Genomic DNA, 19029 nt, shown 5'->3' on the forward strand with positions numbered 1-19029 from the left:
TGTCACTTAAACACCTCATTTTAAACAATCCAGTAGGTTTATCTGCAGCCCTCCGAAAAACAACATAAGATCACAATGATCAGGGCTGAATGTCAACTCTGCTACATCTGGATCTACAGCGGATCTAGGTTTGAAAACTGAACCTGATAAGATTCCACAGTGCGAAATACAGCACTTCTAAGCTAAATGACAAAGTCGGCTCTGCTGCATATGGATTTTGACTATTTCCTTTGCTTAGTACTGGAAAACCGCAAATTGCAGATGAGGAGGTCACAATGAGCTGAGCCAGTTTACATACTCATCTTTACTGCACTGACATCAGTTAAACAAGGCCGAGTATGATGGACTTTATTTGAAATGTAGATGTAGCAAAGCTGAGTTTGTCATCAAAAGTGCACCAATATGATGTAGTGTGTTTTGCAGCAAGCCATGCGATGCTGCATGGAGTTGTATGCATGCCAGCTTCAGTTTGGATGACAAGCTCAGCTCTGCTGCATCTGCATTGAATATACTTTCTGTTTATCCTCATGTTCGGCAGAGATCTCCCCAGATATCTGGTGATTTGTCGGGGGGGGGGGGGGGGGGGGGGGGGTTCTCTTTGACAAAAAAAAAACTCATCCTCAAACGTGGGAGGAGGATCTAAATCTCCACGGCACATTTAAAATAATTTCTACAAGATTCATGATGTAGCAGAGCTCAGTTGGTTGTCAGTTAGTTGCAGGTACTGTAAACCTATCAATGACAAACTCGGCTCTACTACATTGCTAATAACTAGCTCGTAGCGCAAGACAATTGCGCAAGACACCCCTGCAGGTGACTCACCTGATCCGCAGCCCTATAAAATGTACCAGATCTATAGGGGCACAGCTAAGAGACATGTGAGGGGTTAATGCTCTACTGTTGCAATGCCTACAGTATCACAGATGCAGCAGAGCTAAGTGTCTCAAGTTTAGTCTGAGGTTGCATCATTTGTGCATCCAGATAATAAACTCAATGAACTGTGCCAAATGACAAACTCAGCACCCCTGCACTTGCACATGGTGGAAAGTGGACAAGGGACACTTACCTGTCTCTTGATTATAGATGTAGTATATGATGCAAAGGGTTAATATTCTCCCCTTCCATGACATACGGTATTTACAGATGCAGCAGACCTCGGTGCCTCGCTTTTAGGTTGCTTCATAATCAACGCTCAGCCACAGATAAAATACTCATGATTTCCAATGACAAACCCAGCTCTGCAGCATCCAGATTAGGATCATGATCTCTGTGCAAATGACAAGCTCAGCTCTGCTGCGTCTGCACCTTTTATGTGGGGAACTAACTGGTGGAGCGTTACCTATCCCCTTATTATTCTGGATGGAGTTTACGATGTGAAGGGTTAATATTCTACTGCTACAATCCATACAGTAGTTACAGATGGAGCAGAGCTCGGTGCCTCATCACGTCCAGATAACACAATTATCCTGATTTTGGTATGAGCTGTGCCAAACGACAAACTCTGCCCTACTGCAACAATCATCTTTCTCCATAGAAACTGTGCCAAACGACAAACTCAGCTCTCCTGTCACACTCATCACAATCTCTTCATAAAGTGTGCCAAACTCAGCTCTGCTACCTCACTATCACTCTGAGGTAACACAATCATCCTAAGCTCCATATAAATTGTGCCAAATGACAAACTCAGCTCTGCTACCTCACTATAACTCTCAGGTAACACAATCATCCTAAGCTCCATATAAATTGTGCCAAATGACAAACTCAGCTCTGCTGCCTCCAATTAGCTCTCAGATAACACAATCATCCTACTCTCCATATAAATTGTGCCAAATAACAAACCAACTCAGCTCTGCTGCCTCCGGAATAATAGAGTCATCATGCTCTCCATATAAAAATTGTGCCAAATGACAAACCCAGCTCTACTCCCTCGAAATAACTCTCAGATAACACAATCATTGTGCTCTCCATAGGAATTGTGCCAAATGACAAACTCAGCACTGCTGCCTCCGAATAACAGGGTCAGCATAATCTCCATATAAATTGTGCCAAATGACAAACTCAGCTCTACTCCCTTGAAATAACTCTCAGATAACACAATCATTGTGCTCTCCATATAAGTTGTGCCAAATGACAAACTCAGCTCTGCTGCCTTCAGATAACACAGTCGCCATACTCTCCATATAAAAATTGTGCCAAATGACAAACTCAGCTCTACATCCTCCATTTACCTCTCAAATAATACAATCCTCATGCTCTCCACATAAATTGCACCAAATGACAAACTCATCCCTGCTGCGTCTGCTCTTTTTGCGGACAAGGGGCACCTACCTCTCTCCTTATTCTGGATGGAGTGTATGATGTCCTCTACGTCCACATGCTTGGCTTCGTCGAAGTTGTGGACGGCCATGTGGTAGCCTTCCTCCTTGAAGGCCATGTGGACCCCTTCCACCGTGAAAAAGCAGTTCCGCTCCACGTTGTCGTCACTGTACACCAGCATGGCTCTGCTCCACTTGTGGAAGCGGAACATGGCGAGGAACATCTCGCCCATCTTGGTGTAGGCAGGTGCCACCCGGGTGAGGTGGGAATACTCCTCCGCCTTCTGCATGAAGCCGGTGGCCAGCGCCCCGGCGGAGATCATGGGGATGTCCCAGTGGGAGGCCAACCTGGCGACGGGGGCAGCCGCGTATTCGCACACCGGACCCAGGACCACGTCCGGTTTTCGCTCCTTCAAGGCGGCGTCTACCAGGCTGAAGAGCGCTTGGTTGCCGCAGTCGGAGTCTCGATACGTGACGTTGAACGCAAAGCCGGGCAGCAGGCTGGCATTGCCCTCTACGGCTCGCAGGGCATAGTCTACGGCGGGTCGCACCCGGTTTATTGAGAACATGTACTTGTCATCCTTGGGTAAGATCACTAACATGGTGACTTTTTTATCGTCCGCGGGGGCGCTCTTTACTAGGACCACCAAAGCCACCGCCAGGAGGTCAAAGAGTAGAGAAGAGGTCATCCTTAAAGAAGAAGCGCTACTCCTCAGGTGTGGCGGACCCTGCGCAGTGTGAACACTACTCTGCGGTGGAAGGGTTCTCTAAGGTTACAGCCTCATTGATGGGTCTCATTGATTCTCCTTCTTCCTTACTGTATCATCCTCTCTTTAAATAGTGCAGCGGGCGAGCCTATCAGCACATGGTGAAGGCACAAGAGCCCCAAGGGTTACTTATTAACGCCCCACGTCACTCCTCGCACACCCGCCTCCTTCTTAAAGCTGAACACACCTCCTCCAGGCGGCAGGGTATTGTCTAAAGGCAAGGAGGGGAAAAAAAAAACACAAAAAAATCACTGACAGCCAAAATGACTGGGAGCTGGTGACGGAGCAGAGGGGTCCCCTAGAGGCGCCTACGGGAGCGCAGCCATTTCTTGGTATGCAGGCAATCTGCAAAATGATATAAAAGCATGCCGAGAATGCAGAGCGCTTGACGTCGCGCCATTCATTCCCTGTTAGTATGATATTGTGGATGTAGCAGAGCTGGAGGTGTCATTTAACGCTAGGATCAATTTACTAGGTGAAAAGGGTTTTCTGATCCTCAGGATAGGCCATCAGTATCAAAATCTCGGACAATCCCTTTAAGATGATCTTATAGGTGTCGCGGCGGGATGCAGCAGAGCCGAGTGTGTGATTTCGCTCTATGATCAATTGACTAGGCGAAAAAAAGGGTTTTCCGATCCTGACGGTAGGCCTATCAATATCAAAATCTCGGACAACCCCTTTAAGAGGCGTCGCAGTGGGATGTAGCAGAGCCGAGTGTGTGATTTCGCTCTATGATCAATTGACTAGGCGAAAAAAGGGTTTTCCGATCCTGACGGTAGGCCATCAATATCAAAATCTCGGACAATCCCTTTAAGAGGTGTCGCGGTGGGATGTAGCAGAGCCGAGTGTGTGATTTCGCTCTATGATCAATTGACTAGGCGAAAAGGTTTTTCCGATTAAAATCTCGGACAACCGCTTTAAGATTATATTATAGGTGTCGCGGCGGGATGTAGCAGGGCTGAGTGTGTGATTTCGCTCTATGATCAATTGACTAGGCGAAAAAGGGTTTTCCGATCCTGACGGTAGGCCATCAGTATCAAAATCTCGGACAACCGCTTTAAGATTATATTATAGGTGTCGCGGCGGGATGTAGCAGGGCTGAGTGTGTGATTTCGCTCTATGATCAATTGACTAGGCGAAAAAAGGGTTTTCCGATCCTGACGGTAGGCCATCAATATCAAAATCTCGGACAACCCCTTTAAGAGGTGTCGCGGTGGGATGTAGCAGAGCCGAGTGTGTGATTTCGCTCTATGATCAATTGACTAGGCGAAAAAGGGTTTTCCGATCCTGACGGTAGGCCATCAGTATCAAAATCTCGGACAACCGCTTTAAGATGATCCTATAGGTGTCGCGGTGGGACGTAGCAGAGCTGGGTTTGTCAGTTAACGCCGCGATCAATTTACTAAGTCAAAAGGATTTCCAGATCCCGAGGATAGGCCATCACTATCAAAATCTTGGATAACCCCCTTTAAGATATTATAGATATGGCTGGGCAATGTAGTAGAGCTGGGTTTGTCATTTAACGCTATGATCAATTTACTAAAAAGTTTAAAAAAATTGGGGATCCTGAGGATAGGACATCAATGTCAAAATCTTGGACAACCCTTTTAAGATGATATTATAGGTATAGCTGGGGGATGTAGCAGGGTTGGATTTGTCATTTATAACTAAGATCAATAGACAAGGTTAGGGCTTATTCACACGAACGTAAGGGCTCCGTGCCCGTGCTGCGGACCGCATACGAGCCGTGTGCCTTCCGCATCACGGATGTGGACCCATTCACTTGAATGGGTCCTCAAATCCGGAGATGCGGTGCGGTACGGAAGCACGGAGCGGAACCCCACTGGAAGCACTACGGAGTGCTTCCGTGGGGTTCCGTTCCGTGCTTCCGTTCCGCAAAAAGATAGAACTTTTTCTATCTTTTTGCAGAACGGGCGGATCGCGGACCCCATTCAAGTGAATGGGTCTGCGTTCCGATTGCGGCTTCCCCACGGTCGGTGCCCGTGCATTGCGGACCGTAATTAGCACGGTTACGTTCGTGTGAATAAGCCCTTAAGATGATATTCTAGGTATAGCTGCTGTATATAGTAGAGCTGGATTTGTCATTGAATACTATAGAAATTAAGTTAATATAGGTAGAGTGGTATTTGTCATTCAACGCTATGATAAAGAAGTAAGTTAGTATAGTCTGTATGCCTTTGGGGTGCAGCAGAGTTGAATTTGTCATTCAACACTATGATAATGCAATAAGTTAACTTAATATGGTAGGTGACATTGTAGGTATAGCTGTGGGATGCAGCAGAGCTGAATTTGTCATTGAACACTATGATGGACTGCTATATGTACCGTTATGGGATGTAGAAAAGCTGACAAAACTTGATATAGGGACGTGTAAGTGTGGGATGTAGCAAAGATGAATTTGTCATTGAGCACTGTGATAAAGCACTAAGTTAATATAGTAGGTATAACATGGGTTGTAGCAGAGCTAAATTCCTCTTTTATCACGCTCACTAAGCTAACACAATGTAGTGGGTAGAACTGTGGGGTGTAGCAGGGCTGAATTTGTCATTTAACACTGTAATAAAGCACTAACTTAATATAATAAATGTATCTTTGGGGTTTAGCAGAGCTGAATCTGTCATTTAACATTGTGATAAATCATTTAGGTTAAGATTCAGCCATAGTTATGGATGCAGCAGAGCTGAATATGTCTGTGATAACTCATTCACTTCAGATCATGTACAGTGTAGTAGATATATCGGTGGGATGTAGCTGAGCTGAGTGTTTCGAATTAACACAAGTAGGACATGAGTGTACCAGTCAGGTAAGATAATAAATAGGTATAGCTGTGGGATGTAGCAGGGCTGTATCTGTCATTTAACGCTATGATACCTCACTAGTTCAGATAAGATGGATGTGAAATGTAGCAGAGCTGAGTAAGTGCTATGCAATTATCTAGTTGTGTGCAGGGAATTTACTTATCAGTACGAGTTTTGCCAAGTGACAAATTCAGCACTGTACATTATCTTGAGTTACAAGGATGCACAAACTCAGCACTGCTACATCTGTATACTGATTTTGTATCCTCATAACACTAAGAAAATGAGGTGTTTTTTTCCCCCCTGTCGTTCAATGTGTAGGACCAAATGACAAACTCAGCTTTTTACATCTGTAGGACTTTAGAGTATAGACATCATCAGGATGCACTAACAGAAGTAGCAGGGTTGAGTTTGTTATTTAGCAGCACTTGTGAGGCTGATTTTATATCTCATCCCTAGTGTTGCATGTAAACGGGTGCTACCAGACTGTAAAAACAAAATGCATATGTAGCAGAATTGTGTTTGTCATTGGACAGCATAGATGCTGATATCACAATGTCTTCTCTTTGAAAATCTACTATATGGTCCTAAACTCAGAGCATTATCAGACTGCACAAACAAACAGATGTAGTAGAGCTGTGTTTGTCATTGGACAGCGCAAATGCTGATATGTCAGTGTCTTATCTGGGATTCTCTATAGTACTGCAGTAAAAATCTACTAAATTATCCTAAAAATCAGAGCATTATCAGACTCCACAAACAATCCGCAGATGTAGCAGAGCTGTGCTTGTTCTTGCACAGAGCACAGGCTGATATCGAAGTGTCTTTATCTGGGGTTTTCTAGAATACAATAAAACCTACTACACTATCTTAGGGTTTTTCATCCTGTCCATTTCAATGGGAACTCTGGACACGGATCCCGCGTCAAGATTGGACGCGGTTTCTAACGCGCCGTGTGAATTAGCTTCCCCATTTAATGGAATGGACGATGAGTTGCAAGCATTTTTGGGGCGTGGAATCTGCACCAGAATCCACGTAGAAAAAACTGCGTGTGAACATATCCTTATACAGTCAGCATTATCAGACTACACAAACAATATACAGATGTAGCAGTGCTGACTTTGTTATTGGGCAGCACACACAATACCCATACTCCAATGTCTTATCGTTTCTATAGGACTGCCAGTGAAAACTGCAATATTACACTAAAACACCCACAAAACCATTCAAATAGATACATAACACATTCAGCTCTGCTACATCTAAAAAAAAAAATTTTTAATTTTTTGTTTTTTTGTTGGGAAATGAATGCGTTTTTGCTTCGAATTGTTAGAATGAGCGAATTTACTCACTGGGGCCGGCTCGGAATCCCTGCAGCTTCTGGTATGTTTCAGAGTAGCTGAGCAGAATTAGTGCTTGGTGTGTATTGCGGCGCGGTCTGAGTGGAACATTCTCTCTTTTCACACTCTTATCTAATGAAGTTGGAATGAAAAGCCGTAGTGAGTGAGTGAGTGAGTGGCACTTGGAACGCGCGGTCACTTTGTACGAAAATAAACACTTTTTTTTTTTCAGGGTTGGAGGGGGGGGGGGGCAAAAAAATGGAATTTTGAAGTAATGACAAGAAAAACAAGTAAATAAATAAAAACAAAAATACTTGGCTTTGTTTCCAGAGGTATTTGCCGTACAAGAGGGTGAAAGTTCTGGGCCTATGAATAATCATCTGAGAGGCTGCAGTGGAGCTGACTGAAGCTCTTGTTTCTCTGGGAATCTCACTGGCGAGGTAGAGGAGGAGCCGCCATTACAGTGTGTGCACTCATTCCTCAGTCCACATATTCCTATGGAAATCTCCATGTAGCAGAGCCGAATGCGTTCTTTACCTTTCCCAAACCTGCGCAGTGCACAAAATGATACCTTAGTAAGTTAGCTTGCTTTCCAATGTCAAACCCACCACCAGCCTATCAAGGTGGACCGTGACAAACCCAGCTCTGCTACATCCAGAGAGATTATTTTTCTGACCTATTGAGGTGGAGGACAAGGGGATGTGACTTTTTAATGGGAATATGAAGGCAATTATTTTTCTTTCAAAGTTATTCGGCCATTTTTCTGTGTCTGGGAAAGCTGGGTGACAATATTATACAGAGATAGATAGGAGATAGATAGATAGATAGATAGATATGGGATAGATAATAGATAGATAATAGATAGATATAGACAGAGATAGAGAGATAGATAGATAGATAGATAGATAGATAGATAGATTGATAGATAGATAGATAGATAGATAGATAGATGGATAGATATGAGATAAGTAGATAGATAGATAGATAGATAGATAGATAGATAGATAGATGGATAGATATGAGATAAGTAGATAGATAGATAGATAGATAGATAGCTAGATAGATAGATAGATAGATAGATAGATAGATAGATATGGGATAGATAGATAGATAGATAGATAGATAGATAGGAGATAGATAATAGATAGATAGATATAGACAGAGATAGAGAGATAGATAGATAAGAGATAGATAGTAGATAGATAGATAGATAGATAGATAGATAGATAGTAGATAGATAGATAGATAGATATGGGATAGATAGATAGATAGATAGATAGATAGATAGGAGATAGATAGATATGGGATAGATAGATAGATATAGACAGAGATAGATAGATAGATAGATAGATAGATAGATAGATAGATAGAGAGATAGGAGATAGATAGATAGGAGATAGATAGAAGATAGATGGATGATAGACAAAAAGATCAATCAATAGATATATAGATATGAGAGAGAAAGATGGTAGATAGACAGAGAGATAGATAGTTATGAGGTAGGTAGATATAGATATCAGACTGAGCTCACCTGTCACAACCAGGATAAGACCTTACACCACACAGACTTACCTGTCTTGAGCTCCAGGTAGGTACACGCTCTATTCTGCTGTCATTACCAATGTGCCCTAAGACCCTAAGACTTTATTCACACATGATTTTTTTTCCATCAGTGATTCTTGTCCCATACACAGACGGCGCAGACCTTTCTGTCACCCTGATGTTGGTGGAGGATCCCCTGCTGGTTTTGGGGTAACAATCACTGAGGTGTGAACAGGGTCTTACATGGATATGTGCAGCAGATGCAGCAGCCATGCGATCTCTAACAGCCACATGCCGTCTGCATCCGAGCTCCTGGGCTTCTTTGCCTTTGCACTGCAGTCCCAGCAGTGAGCACCTACCTCACCTTGTACCCATAGATACTTCATAGACAGAAACATCGATAGTAAACAGAGAGATAGATATATTACATACATAGACTGATAGATCAATATACTGTATAGTGGATATGAGATAGATAATGGATGGATTGATGGAGGGATACACAGATGATAATAGATAGATAGATAGATAGATAGATAGGAGATAGATAGATAGATAGATAGATAGATAGATAGATAGGAGATAGATAGATAGATAGATAGATAGATAGATAGATAGATAGATAGATAGATAGGAGATAGATAGATAGATAGATAGGAGATGGATAGATAGATAATGGATAGATAGATAGATAGGAGATAGATAGATAGATAGATAATGGATAGATAAATGGCAGATGGACAGATATTTAGATGGACAGGACTGTATCTGCCATGAAGGGACAATAAAGGGGCCATTACAATACAGGAATCAACACAGGGGCCATTATAACTACAGAGGGCACTACAATGGGGGTATATAAATACTGAGTACACTGGAGGGGGCATTATTACTCCTGTGGGCTCTATAGGGGTGCGTTATAATTGCCCTTTTTAGGCTACTTTCACACTAGCGTTCGGGGCTCCGCTTGTGGGTTCCGTTTGAAGGCTCTCACAAGCGGCCCCGAACGGATCAGTACTGCCCCAATGCATTCTGAGTGGATGCGGATCCGCTCAGAATGCATCAGTCTGGCAGCGTTTGTCCTCCGCTCCGCTCAGCAGGCGGACACCTGAATCCTGCTTGCAGCGTTCGGGTGTCCGCCTGGCCGTGCGGAGCTAAACGGTTCCGTCCAGACTTACAATGGAAGTCAATGGGGACGGATCCGTTTGAAGTTGACACAATATGGTGCAATTTCAAACGGATCCGTCCCCCATTGACTTTCAATGTAAAGTCTGGACGGATCCGTCTGAGCAACTTTCAGACTTAGAATTTTTTCTGAAAGATAATGCAGACGGATCCGTTCTGAACGGATCCCATCGTCTGCATTATAGGAGCGGATCCGTCTGGGCAGACACCAGACGGATCCGCTCTGAACGCAAGTGTGAAAGTAGCCTTATTATAGTGGAGCTTTGATACTGCTGGGGCACTATAGGGGATCCTAAATATAGTATTTGTGGGCATTGAGGAGCACAGCGGGCACAGTATTTGGGGTAGCAGCAGGATAACAATGTTTGGGCACCAGGAGAATGATGGAAAATTTAGAAATTTGTCTATCTGACAAACTATGCAGACATGAGATGTGGTTGAAATAATTTGTCATGGTGATCAGGGCCGAACAGAGAAGATAAGGATAGATAATGTCAATCCAAATATGCCTTTAGCAGTGGGGCGAGGGGGAGATTGGATTGAGAATTTGGCAGGGGGTGAAGGCAGGATTGTAGGGCAGGAAGGCTGAGCAGGAAGCACAGCAAATAACAGAACTGTCCGCCTTCTGTCACTGCTTCCAAATACAAAGCTCTAAAGTAGAGACAAAGTATTAAAACCAAGCCTATAAAATAACTACAGCACCAGAACCACCATTATATATATAAAAAGGACATATGTGTGTATATATCTATGCATTTATGTATATAAGTATGTATGCGTGTAAATGTGTATGTGTGTGTGTATGTATGTGTGTATGTACAGTACAGACCAAAAGTTTGGACACCTTCTCATTCAAAGAGTTTTCTTTATTTTCGTGACTATGAAAATTGTAGATTCACACTGAAGGCATCAAAACTATGAATTAACACATGTGGAATTGTATACATAACAAAAAAGTGTAAAACAACTGAAAATATGTCATATTCTAGGTTCTTCAAAGTAGCCACCTTTTGCTTTGATTACTGCTTTGCACACTCTTGGCATTCTCTTGATGAGCTTCAAGAGGTAGTCACCTGAAATGGTTTTCACTTCACAGGTGTGCCCTGTCAGGTTTAATAAGTGGGATTTCTTGCCTTATAAATGGGATTGGGACCATCAGTTGCGTTGTGGACAAGTCAGGTGGATACACAGCTGATAGTCCTACTGAATAGACTGTTAGAATTTAAATTATGGCAAGAAAAAAGCAGCTAAGTAAAGAAAAACGAGTGGCCATCATTACTTTAAGAAATGAAGGTCAGTCAGTCCGAAAAATTGGGAAAACTTTGAAAGTGTCCCCAAGTGCAGTCACAAAAACCATCAAGCGCTACAAGAGAAACTGGCTCACATGCGGACCGCCCCAGGAAAGGAAGACCAAGAGTCACCTCTGCTGCGGAGGATAAGTCCATCCGAGTCACCAGCAGCTCAGAAATCGCAGGTTAACAGCAGCTCAGATTAGAGACCAGGTCAATGCCACACAGAGTTCTAGCAGCAGACACATCTCTAGAACAACTGTTAAGAGGAGACTGTGTGAATCAGGCCTTCATGGTAGAATATCTGCTAGGAAACCACTGCTAAGGACAGGCAACAAGCAGAAGAGACTTGTTTGGGCTCAAGAACACAAGGAATGGACATTAGACCAGTGGAAATCTGTGCTTTGATCTGATGAGTCCAAATCTGAGATCTTTGGTTCCAACCACCGTGTCTTTGTGCGACGCAGAAAAGGTGAACGGATGGACTCTACATGCCTGGTTCCCACCGTGAAGCATGGAGGAGGAGGTGTGATGGTGTGGGGGTGCTTTGCTGGTGACACTGTTGGGGATTTATTCAAAATTGAAGGCATACTGAACCAGCATGGCTACCACAGCATCTTGCAGCGGCATGCTATTCCATCCGGTTTGCGTTTAGTTGGACCATTATTTATTTTTCAACAGGACAATGACCCCAAACACACCTCCAGGCTGTGTAAGGGCTATTTGACCATGAAGGAGAGTGATGGGGTGCTGCGCCAGATGACCTGGCCTCCACAGTCACCGGACCTGAACCCAATCGAGATGGTTTGGGGTGAGCTGGACCGCAGAGTGAAGGCAAAAGGGCCAACAAGTGCTAAGCATCTCTGGGAACTCCTTCAAGACTGTTGGAAGACCATCTCAGGTGACTACCTCTTGAAGCTCATCAAGAGAATGCCAAGAGTGTGCAAAGCAGTAATCAAAGCAAAAGGTGGCTACTTTGAAGAACCTAGAATATGACATATTTTCCGTTGTTTCACACTTTTTTGCTATGTATATAATTCCACATGTGTTAATTCATAGTTTTGATGCCTTCAGTGTGAATCTACAATTTTCATAGTCATGAAAATAAAGAAAACTCTTTGAATGAGAAGGTGTGTCCAAACTTTTGGTCTGTACTGTGTATATATATGCATGTGTGTATGTATATGTGTATGTATGTATGTAAATATGTATGTATGAATGTTCCTCGAAAACTCAAAACTGCAACCATCCATTTCAACGAGACTTGGTATACACATCCCTTGCTACCTGGAAAGAAATCTTGCGGGGGGGGGGGGGGGGTTCAGCTCTCTAGGACGTACCGTTCCTGTCATATTCCCCAAAAATGACCTGCATTAGCCAATAGAAGCCTGCAAGTCTTTCTCTTCATATCCCAACAGCCAATAGAAGCTCGCAGATCCTACTTCAGGTTGCCATAAAAACTAATCACAGGTTTCAGCAGTTCGGAGGTCCTTAAAAAATCTGTGATATGACGTATGATGGCACAACTACACTGATACATGCATGGGGGGCAGGGCCACTAATAAACGGACGGGCGCTATGGAGTTCACTGTTAAAGGGGCGGGTGCTGTGGAGTTCACTGTTAAAGAGGCGGGCACCGTGGAGGTCACTGTTAAAGGGGCGGGCACCGTGGAGGTCACTGTTAAAGGGGCGGGCACCGTGGAGGTCACTGTTAAAGGGGTGGAAACTGTTAAAGAGGCAGCCACTGTGAAAGTCACTGTTAAAGGGGCGGTTATTGTAAATGTCACAGTTAAATGGGCGGTCACCGTTAAAGGAACGGCCACTGTGAAAGTCCATGTTAAAAGGGCCGGTCACTGTTAAAGGGACGGCCACCGTAAAAGTCACTGTTAAAAGGGGGGCTATTGTAAGAGTCACTGTTAAAGGGGCGGTCACCAAAGTCACTGTTAAAGGGGCAGTCACCGTAAAAGCGGCATCCACTGTGAAAGTCACTGTTAAAGGGGCGGTCACCGTTAAAGGAGTGGCCAATATGAAAGTCACTGTTAAACGGGCAGTCACCGTTAAAGGGGCGGCCACTGTAAAAGTCACTGTTAAAAGGGGCTGTCACCATTAAAGGGGCGGCTATTGTGAAAGTCACTGTTAAAGTCAGAAATACAGCACCAGAACCGAGCACATTACATACACAGAGCACCAGAACCAAGCTCTGGTGCTGTATTTATGTAATGCACTTGGTTCTGGTGCAGTATTTATGTAATGAGCTTGGTTCTGGTGCTGTATTTATGTACTGAGCTTGGTTCTGGTGCAGTATTCATGTAATGAGCTTGGTTCTGGTGCAGTATTCATGTAATGAGCTGGGTTCTGGTTATGGTGCAGTATTCATGTAATGAGCTTGGTTCTGGTGCTGTATTTATGTACTGAGCTTGGTTCTGGTGCTGTATTTATGTAATGAACTTGGTTCTGGTGCTGTATTTATGTACTGAGCTTGGTTCTGGTGCTGTATTTATGTAATGAGCTTGGTTCTGGTGCTGTATTTATGTAATGAGCTCGGTTCTGGTACAGTATTTATGTAATGAGCTTGGTTCTGGTGCTGTATTCATGTAATGAGCTTGGTTCTGGTTCTGGTTCAGTATTCATGTAATGAGCTCGGCGTCCTTACGCCACCCTTCACATAAAACTACAACAGTGCGAGAGGCCGCGGTCGGCGGATTCGACTCGGGACCCTCACGCTGCCTACACACCCTGAAAAGGCTTACCCGCACATACTAAAGTGGCGACCCCTCTTGGGGGCCACCACACCAAGCACTTGCACTTTTTGGCACAATTTGCAATTTTCTCTGAACGCACCTGCACTTTGCAGACTCTGCCTAAGAACGCCCCCAAGCACGGCTCCAGTGCTGTGGCACGCCAAGGGGAGGGGCGGAGCCGACAGAGGGACGGCGTTCGGCGTCTTTACGCCGCCTCACACATAAAAAATGTACACGTACCACGGACGGGTCCGGCGGTCCAGAGGACACACCCGTCTGAGCCCGTCCGGGCCAGGAGGGACCAGAGCGGTCACCCTGGGTCTCATACCTCAGATCTGCGAATCAAGTACGATTCACAACAACTGTTGGCACTACAAAATAGGGGTACAGATATCCCTGGTACCATTTTAACCAAAGCTTTTAAATTTAAGATTTTAAAAACACCTATTTTTAACCATTCGCCACAAACCATAGATAGCATAGACCCAAAATATCCAGAACAAAATAAACGGCCCCCGAAAAGAAAATCCCTCCACACTGACTTAAGATGTGCCTTAATAAACGCCAGATCGGCAGTTAAGAATAAATATGAAATTCGCGATTTATGCATAGATAGAAATTATGAATGTCTGTTTATTACGGAATCATGGTTTACAGAAAAGTCCAGGGTAGACGTCGGGGAAATGCTCCCACCAGACTACAAGATCATCATAAAGAACAGATCTAACAAACAGGGGGGAGGGATAGCGATTGTACATAAAAACACAATAAAAAATAACAGAAATTAACCTTCCTACGGAAAACCCATCATGGGAAAGACTCACAGCACGTTTGACGATCGAAAATAAATACACAATAATAATAGCGTTATGTTATAGACAAAATGCGTATAGCAGCACAACGAAAACTTAAAGTCTTATCTTGTGGTGGTGCCAGCCGTGTTGGGAGCCAGTCAGAAGTTCCCCCTTGGATGCGTCATATAGAAGAAACCGCAGCACTCTCCTGTCTTCAATTCAGTGGAATTTATTTCACCAGCAAAAAAAAATGCGACGTTTCGACCGTAAAGGTCTTTCTCAAGCAACATGTTGCTTGAGAAAGACCTTTACGGTCGAAACGTCGCATTTTTTTTGCTGGTGAAATAAATTCCACTGAATTGAAGACAGGAGAGTGCTGCGGTTTCTTCTATATGACGTTATGTTATAGACTTCATAGAATGGGCCACAGATCTCACAATAAAACATCATAGACTCCTTATTCTAGGGGACCTTAATCTTTGGTTCAACGATAAGCAAGATACCCCAGCCCAAAAAGTCACCACACAGCTCGACTTAGCCCAACTCACCTTAAGGGTTGACAAACCCACACATAAAGCGGGTCACCTGCTCGATCCGATTTTTGAAAAAAATTTAAACTTAACGGTAGAAGATCCAGAAGAATTGCTCTGGACTGACCATAGACTCATAGCCTTCGAACTCCACATCCCAATTAACACGAAGCAGCTAACCACAGGAGGAAAAAGAAATTGGCGAAGAAATAACAACAACTTGACATATGACAAAATCCTACCTACCCTAGAAGAACACATCATTAAAATCGACTTCAAACTGCCCTGCGAGAAACTCACATTACAATTTGACGACATCGTCGTGGTGGGAGCTCTAGTCAACTCCCACCTGGACTATGGTAATGCAATGTATGCGGGGCTGCCAGAGAAAGATCTGGGAGCTCTGCAACACTGTCAAAACAGAGCCATCCGGCTCATCAAGAAACTAGACTGGACAGATTCTGTCACAAAACCACGCAGGGAACTCCACTGGCTCCCAGTGAAAGAGAGAGTGCAGTTTAAGCTGTGCTGCTTAACACACAAAGCTCTCTACAAAACAGGTCCCATCTACCTGCAAAAAAAGATAACACGTCACCATCCTCCTAGAGAACTGAGAACCACCTCAGCCTCCCTTTTGTCGGTGCCAAGAACCCGCCTCAAGACAAGGGGGGACAGACGATTCTCAGTATTGGCCCCCAAAATCTGGAACTCCCTCCCAGAACACATTAGAACAACATCAGATTACCTGGAATTCAGGAGGTTGGTTAAGACCTGGCTTTTTGTGTAGGATGACGAGGGGCCCACCAATATAGCCGTCGACAAGCGCTTCGATCGGATTGAGTTCCTCTAGAGCGCTATATAAGGACTTAGTAACATAACATAACATAACAGCACCAGAACCAAGCTCATTACATAAATACAGCACCAGAACCAAGCTCATTACATAAATACAGCACCAGAACCAAGCTCATTACATAAATACAGCACCAGAACCAAGCTCATTACATAAATACAGCACCAGAACCAAGCTCATTACATAAATACAGCACCAGAACCAAGCTCATTACATAAATACAGCACCAGAACCAAGCACATTATATGAATACAGCACCAGAACCAAGCTCATTACATAAATACAGAACCAGAACCAAGCTCAGTACATAAATACAGCACCAGAACCAAGCTCATTACATGAATACAGCACCAGAACCAAGCTCATTACATGAATACAGCACCAGAACCAAGCTCATTACATAAATACAGAACCAGAACCAAGCTCAGTACATAAATACAGCACCAGAACCAAGCTCATTACATGAATACAGCACCAGAACCAAGCTCATTACATGAATACAGCACCAGAACCAAGCTCATTACATAAATACTGCACCAGAACCAAGCACATTACATAAATACAGCACCAGAACCAAGCTCATTACATAAATACAGCACCAGAACCAAGCTCATTACATAAATACAGAACCAGAACCAAGCTCAGTACATAAATACAGCACCAGAACCAAGCTCATTACATAAATACTGCACCAGAACCAAGCTCATTACATAAATACAGCACCAGAACCAAGCACATTACATAAATACAGCACCAGAACCAAGCTCATTACATAAATACAGCACCAGAACCAAGAACATTACATAAATACAGCACCAGAACCAAGCTCATTACATAAATACAGCACCAGAACCAAGCTCATTACATAAATACAGCACCAGAACCAAGCTCATTACATAAATACAGCACCAGAACCAAGCTCATTACATAAATACAGCACCAGAACCAAGCACATTACATAAATACAGCACCAGAACCAAGCTCGTTACATAAATACAGCACCAGAACCAAGCTCATTACATAAATACAGCACCAGAACCAAGCTCATTACATAAATACAGCACCAGAACCAAGCTCATTACATAGATACAGCACCAGAACCAAGCTCAGTACATAAATACAGCACCAGAACCAAGCTCATTACATAAATACAGCACCAGAACCAAGCTCATTGCATAAATACAGCACCAGAACCAAGCTCATTACATAAATACAGCACCAGAACCAAGCTCATTACATAAATACAGCACCAGAACCAAGATCATTACATAAATACAGCACCAGAACCAAGCTCATTACATAAATACAGAACCAGAACCAAGCACATTACATAAATACAGCACCAGAACCAAGCTCATTACATAAATACAGCACCAGAACCAAGATCATTACATAAATACAGCACCAGAACCAAGCTCATTACATAAATACAGCACCACAACCAAGATCATTACATAAATACAGCACCAGAACCAAGATCATTACATAAATACAGCACCAGAACCAAGCTCATTACATAAATACAGCACCAGAACCGAGCTCATTACATAAATACAGCACCAGAACCAAGCTCATTACATAAATACAGCACCAGAACCAAGCTCATTACATAAATACAGCACCAGAACCAAGCACATTATATAAATACAGCACCAGAACCAAGCTCATTACATAAATACTGCACCAGAACCAAGCTCATTACATAAATACAGAACCAGAACCAAGCTCAGTACATAAATACAGAACCAGAACCAAGCTCAGTACATAAATACAGCACCAGAACCAAGCTCATTACATAAATACTGCACCAGAACCAAGCTCATTACATAAATACAGCACCAGAACCAAGCACATTACATAAATACAGCACCAGAACCAAGCTCATTACATAAATACTGCACCAGAACCAAGTGCATTTCATAAATACTGCACCAGAACCAAGCACATTACATAAATACTGCACCAGAACCAAGTGATTTACAATGAGCAGGACACTGGTACAGTGGGTCAGTATATAGGTGTAATAGTTCGTGACGCCAATTGCAGCTTGCGCAGGTACTGTAGCAGGGCCCTTTAAGATGTTATAACTCACGTACCAGGTGAGGAATGCCAGAGGGGGATAATGTCTCTGTATAGCAGATATGGTAGTGTCAACGGTGTCTCCTACCTTGGTACCGCTGGACGCCTGGATCCTGGCTCACTTGCAATAAATTGAGTGTGGTCAGTAGGAGTAATGGTGGAATGATTGAGATCCAGACAGGAGATATAATCCAACTTGTCTTTACTGAATGGCAGCTTTAAATCCATATAAGTTACAGCAATAGTCTTGGGTCCCAGCAGGTATTGGCAATATGTGGCAGGAATCTATATATATTCTGCTTCTTGTCATATGCCTAAAGAGTCTGGCAGGTATTAGTCTTCTGCTTTGTCTGACTTCTGCTTAGTAATGGGCCTGACTAGCTGAGGAGGAATTTGGCTTCTCCTGGACTCTGGATATGTACTCACAGCTTGGCTCACAGGGGATGCTTCTTCGTGGAGACTGGAGATGGCTGCTCTCCTTGTCAACCAGCTGAGGCTGATGGCTCAAGCTGGGAAGATGGATCCTTGCCTCAGCCGAGGCGGGATCCAGGGTTGGGATCCCTGTTTCTGGGAGCTCCTACTAACACAACCTACCCCAGCAGGGGGTGGCTGGTACCCTGACTACACTTCCTACTCCGCCTAATGAGACAGGACATGGGGACATCCCACTTCTGCTCACACAGGGGAGCCTAGACTGGAATGGACTATTCCAGCCTAGATAAACTAACTAACCAGGTCTGCTTAGATATTGCTGCCACCTGCTGGCGGACAGGGG

General features: G+C 43.7%; 1 protein-coding gene across 2 annotated transcripts in view; it reads right to left on the minus strand.

Moving 5' to 3' along the window:
- NPR3 (natriuretic peptide receptor 3) overlaps positions 1-3175 on the minus strand; it is an 87872-nt gene extending 84697 nt beyond the window's left edge. For both annotated transcript variants that reach the window (XM_044276407.1, XM_044276406.1), the window contains exon 1: positions 2329-3175. In XM_044276407.1, the coding sequence (XP_044132342.1) occupies positions 2329-3004 (676 nt within the window). In that variant the 5' untranslated portion in view covers positions 3005-3175. The remainder of the gene's footprint in view (positions 1-2328) is intronic.
- Between the last annotated feature and the right edge of the window lie 15854 nt (positions 3176-19029).

This window comes from Bufo gargarizans, chromosome 1 (assembly GCF_014858855.1).
Source record: "Bufo gargarizans isolate SCDJY-AF-19 chromosome 1, ASM1485885v1, whole genome shotgun sequence".
NCBI classification, from domain to species: Eukaryota; Metazoa; Chordata; class Amphibia; order Anura; family Bufonidae; genus Bufo; species Bufo gargarizans.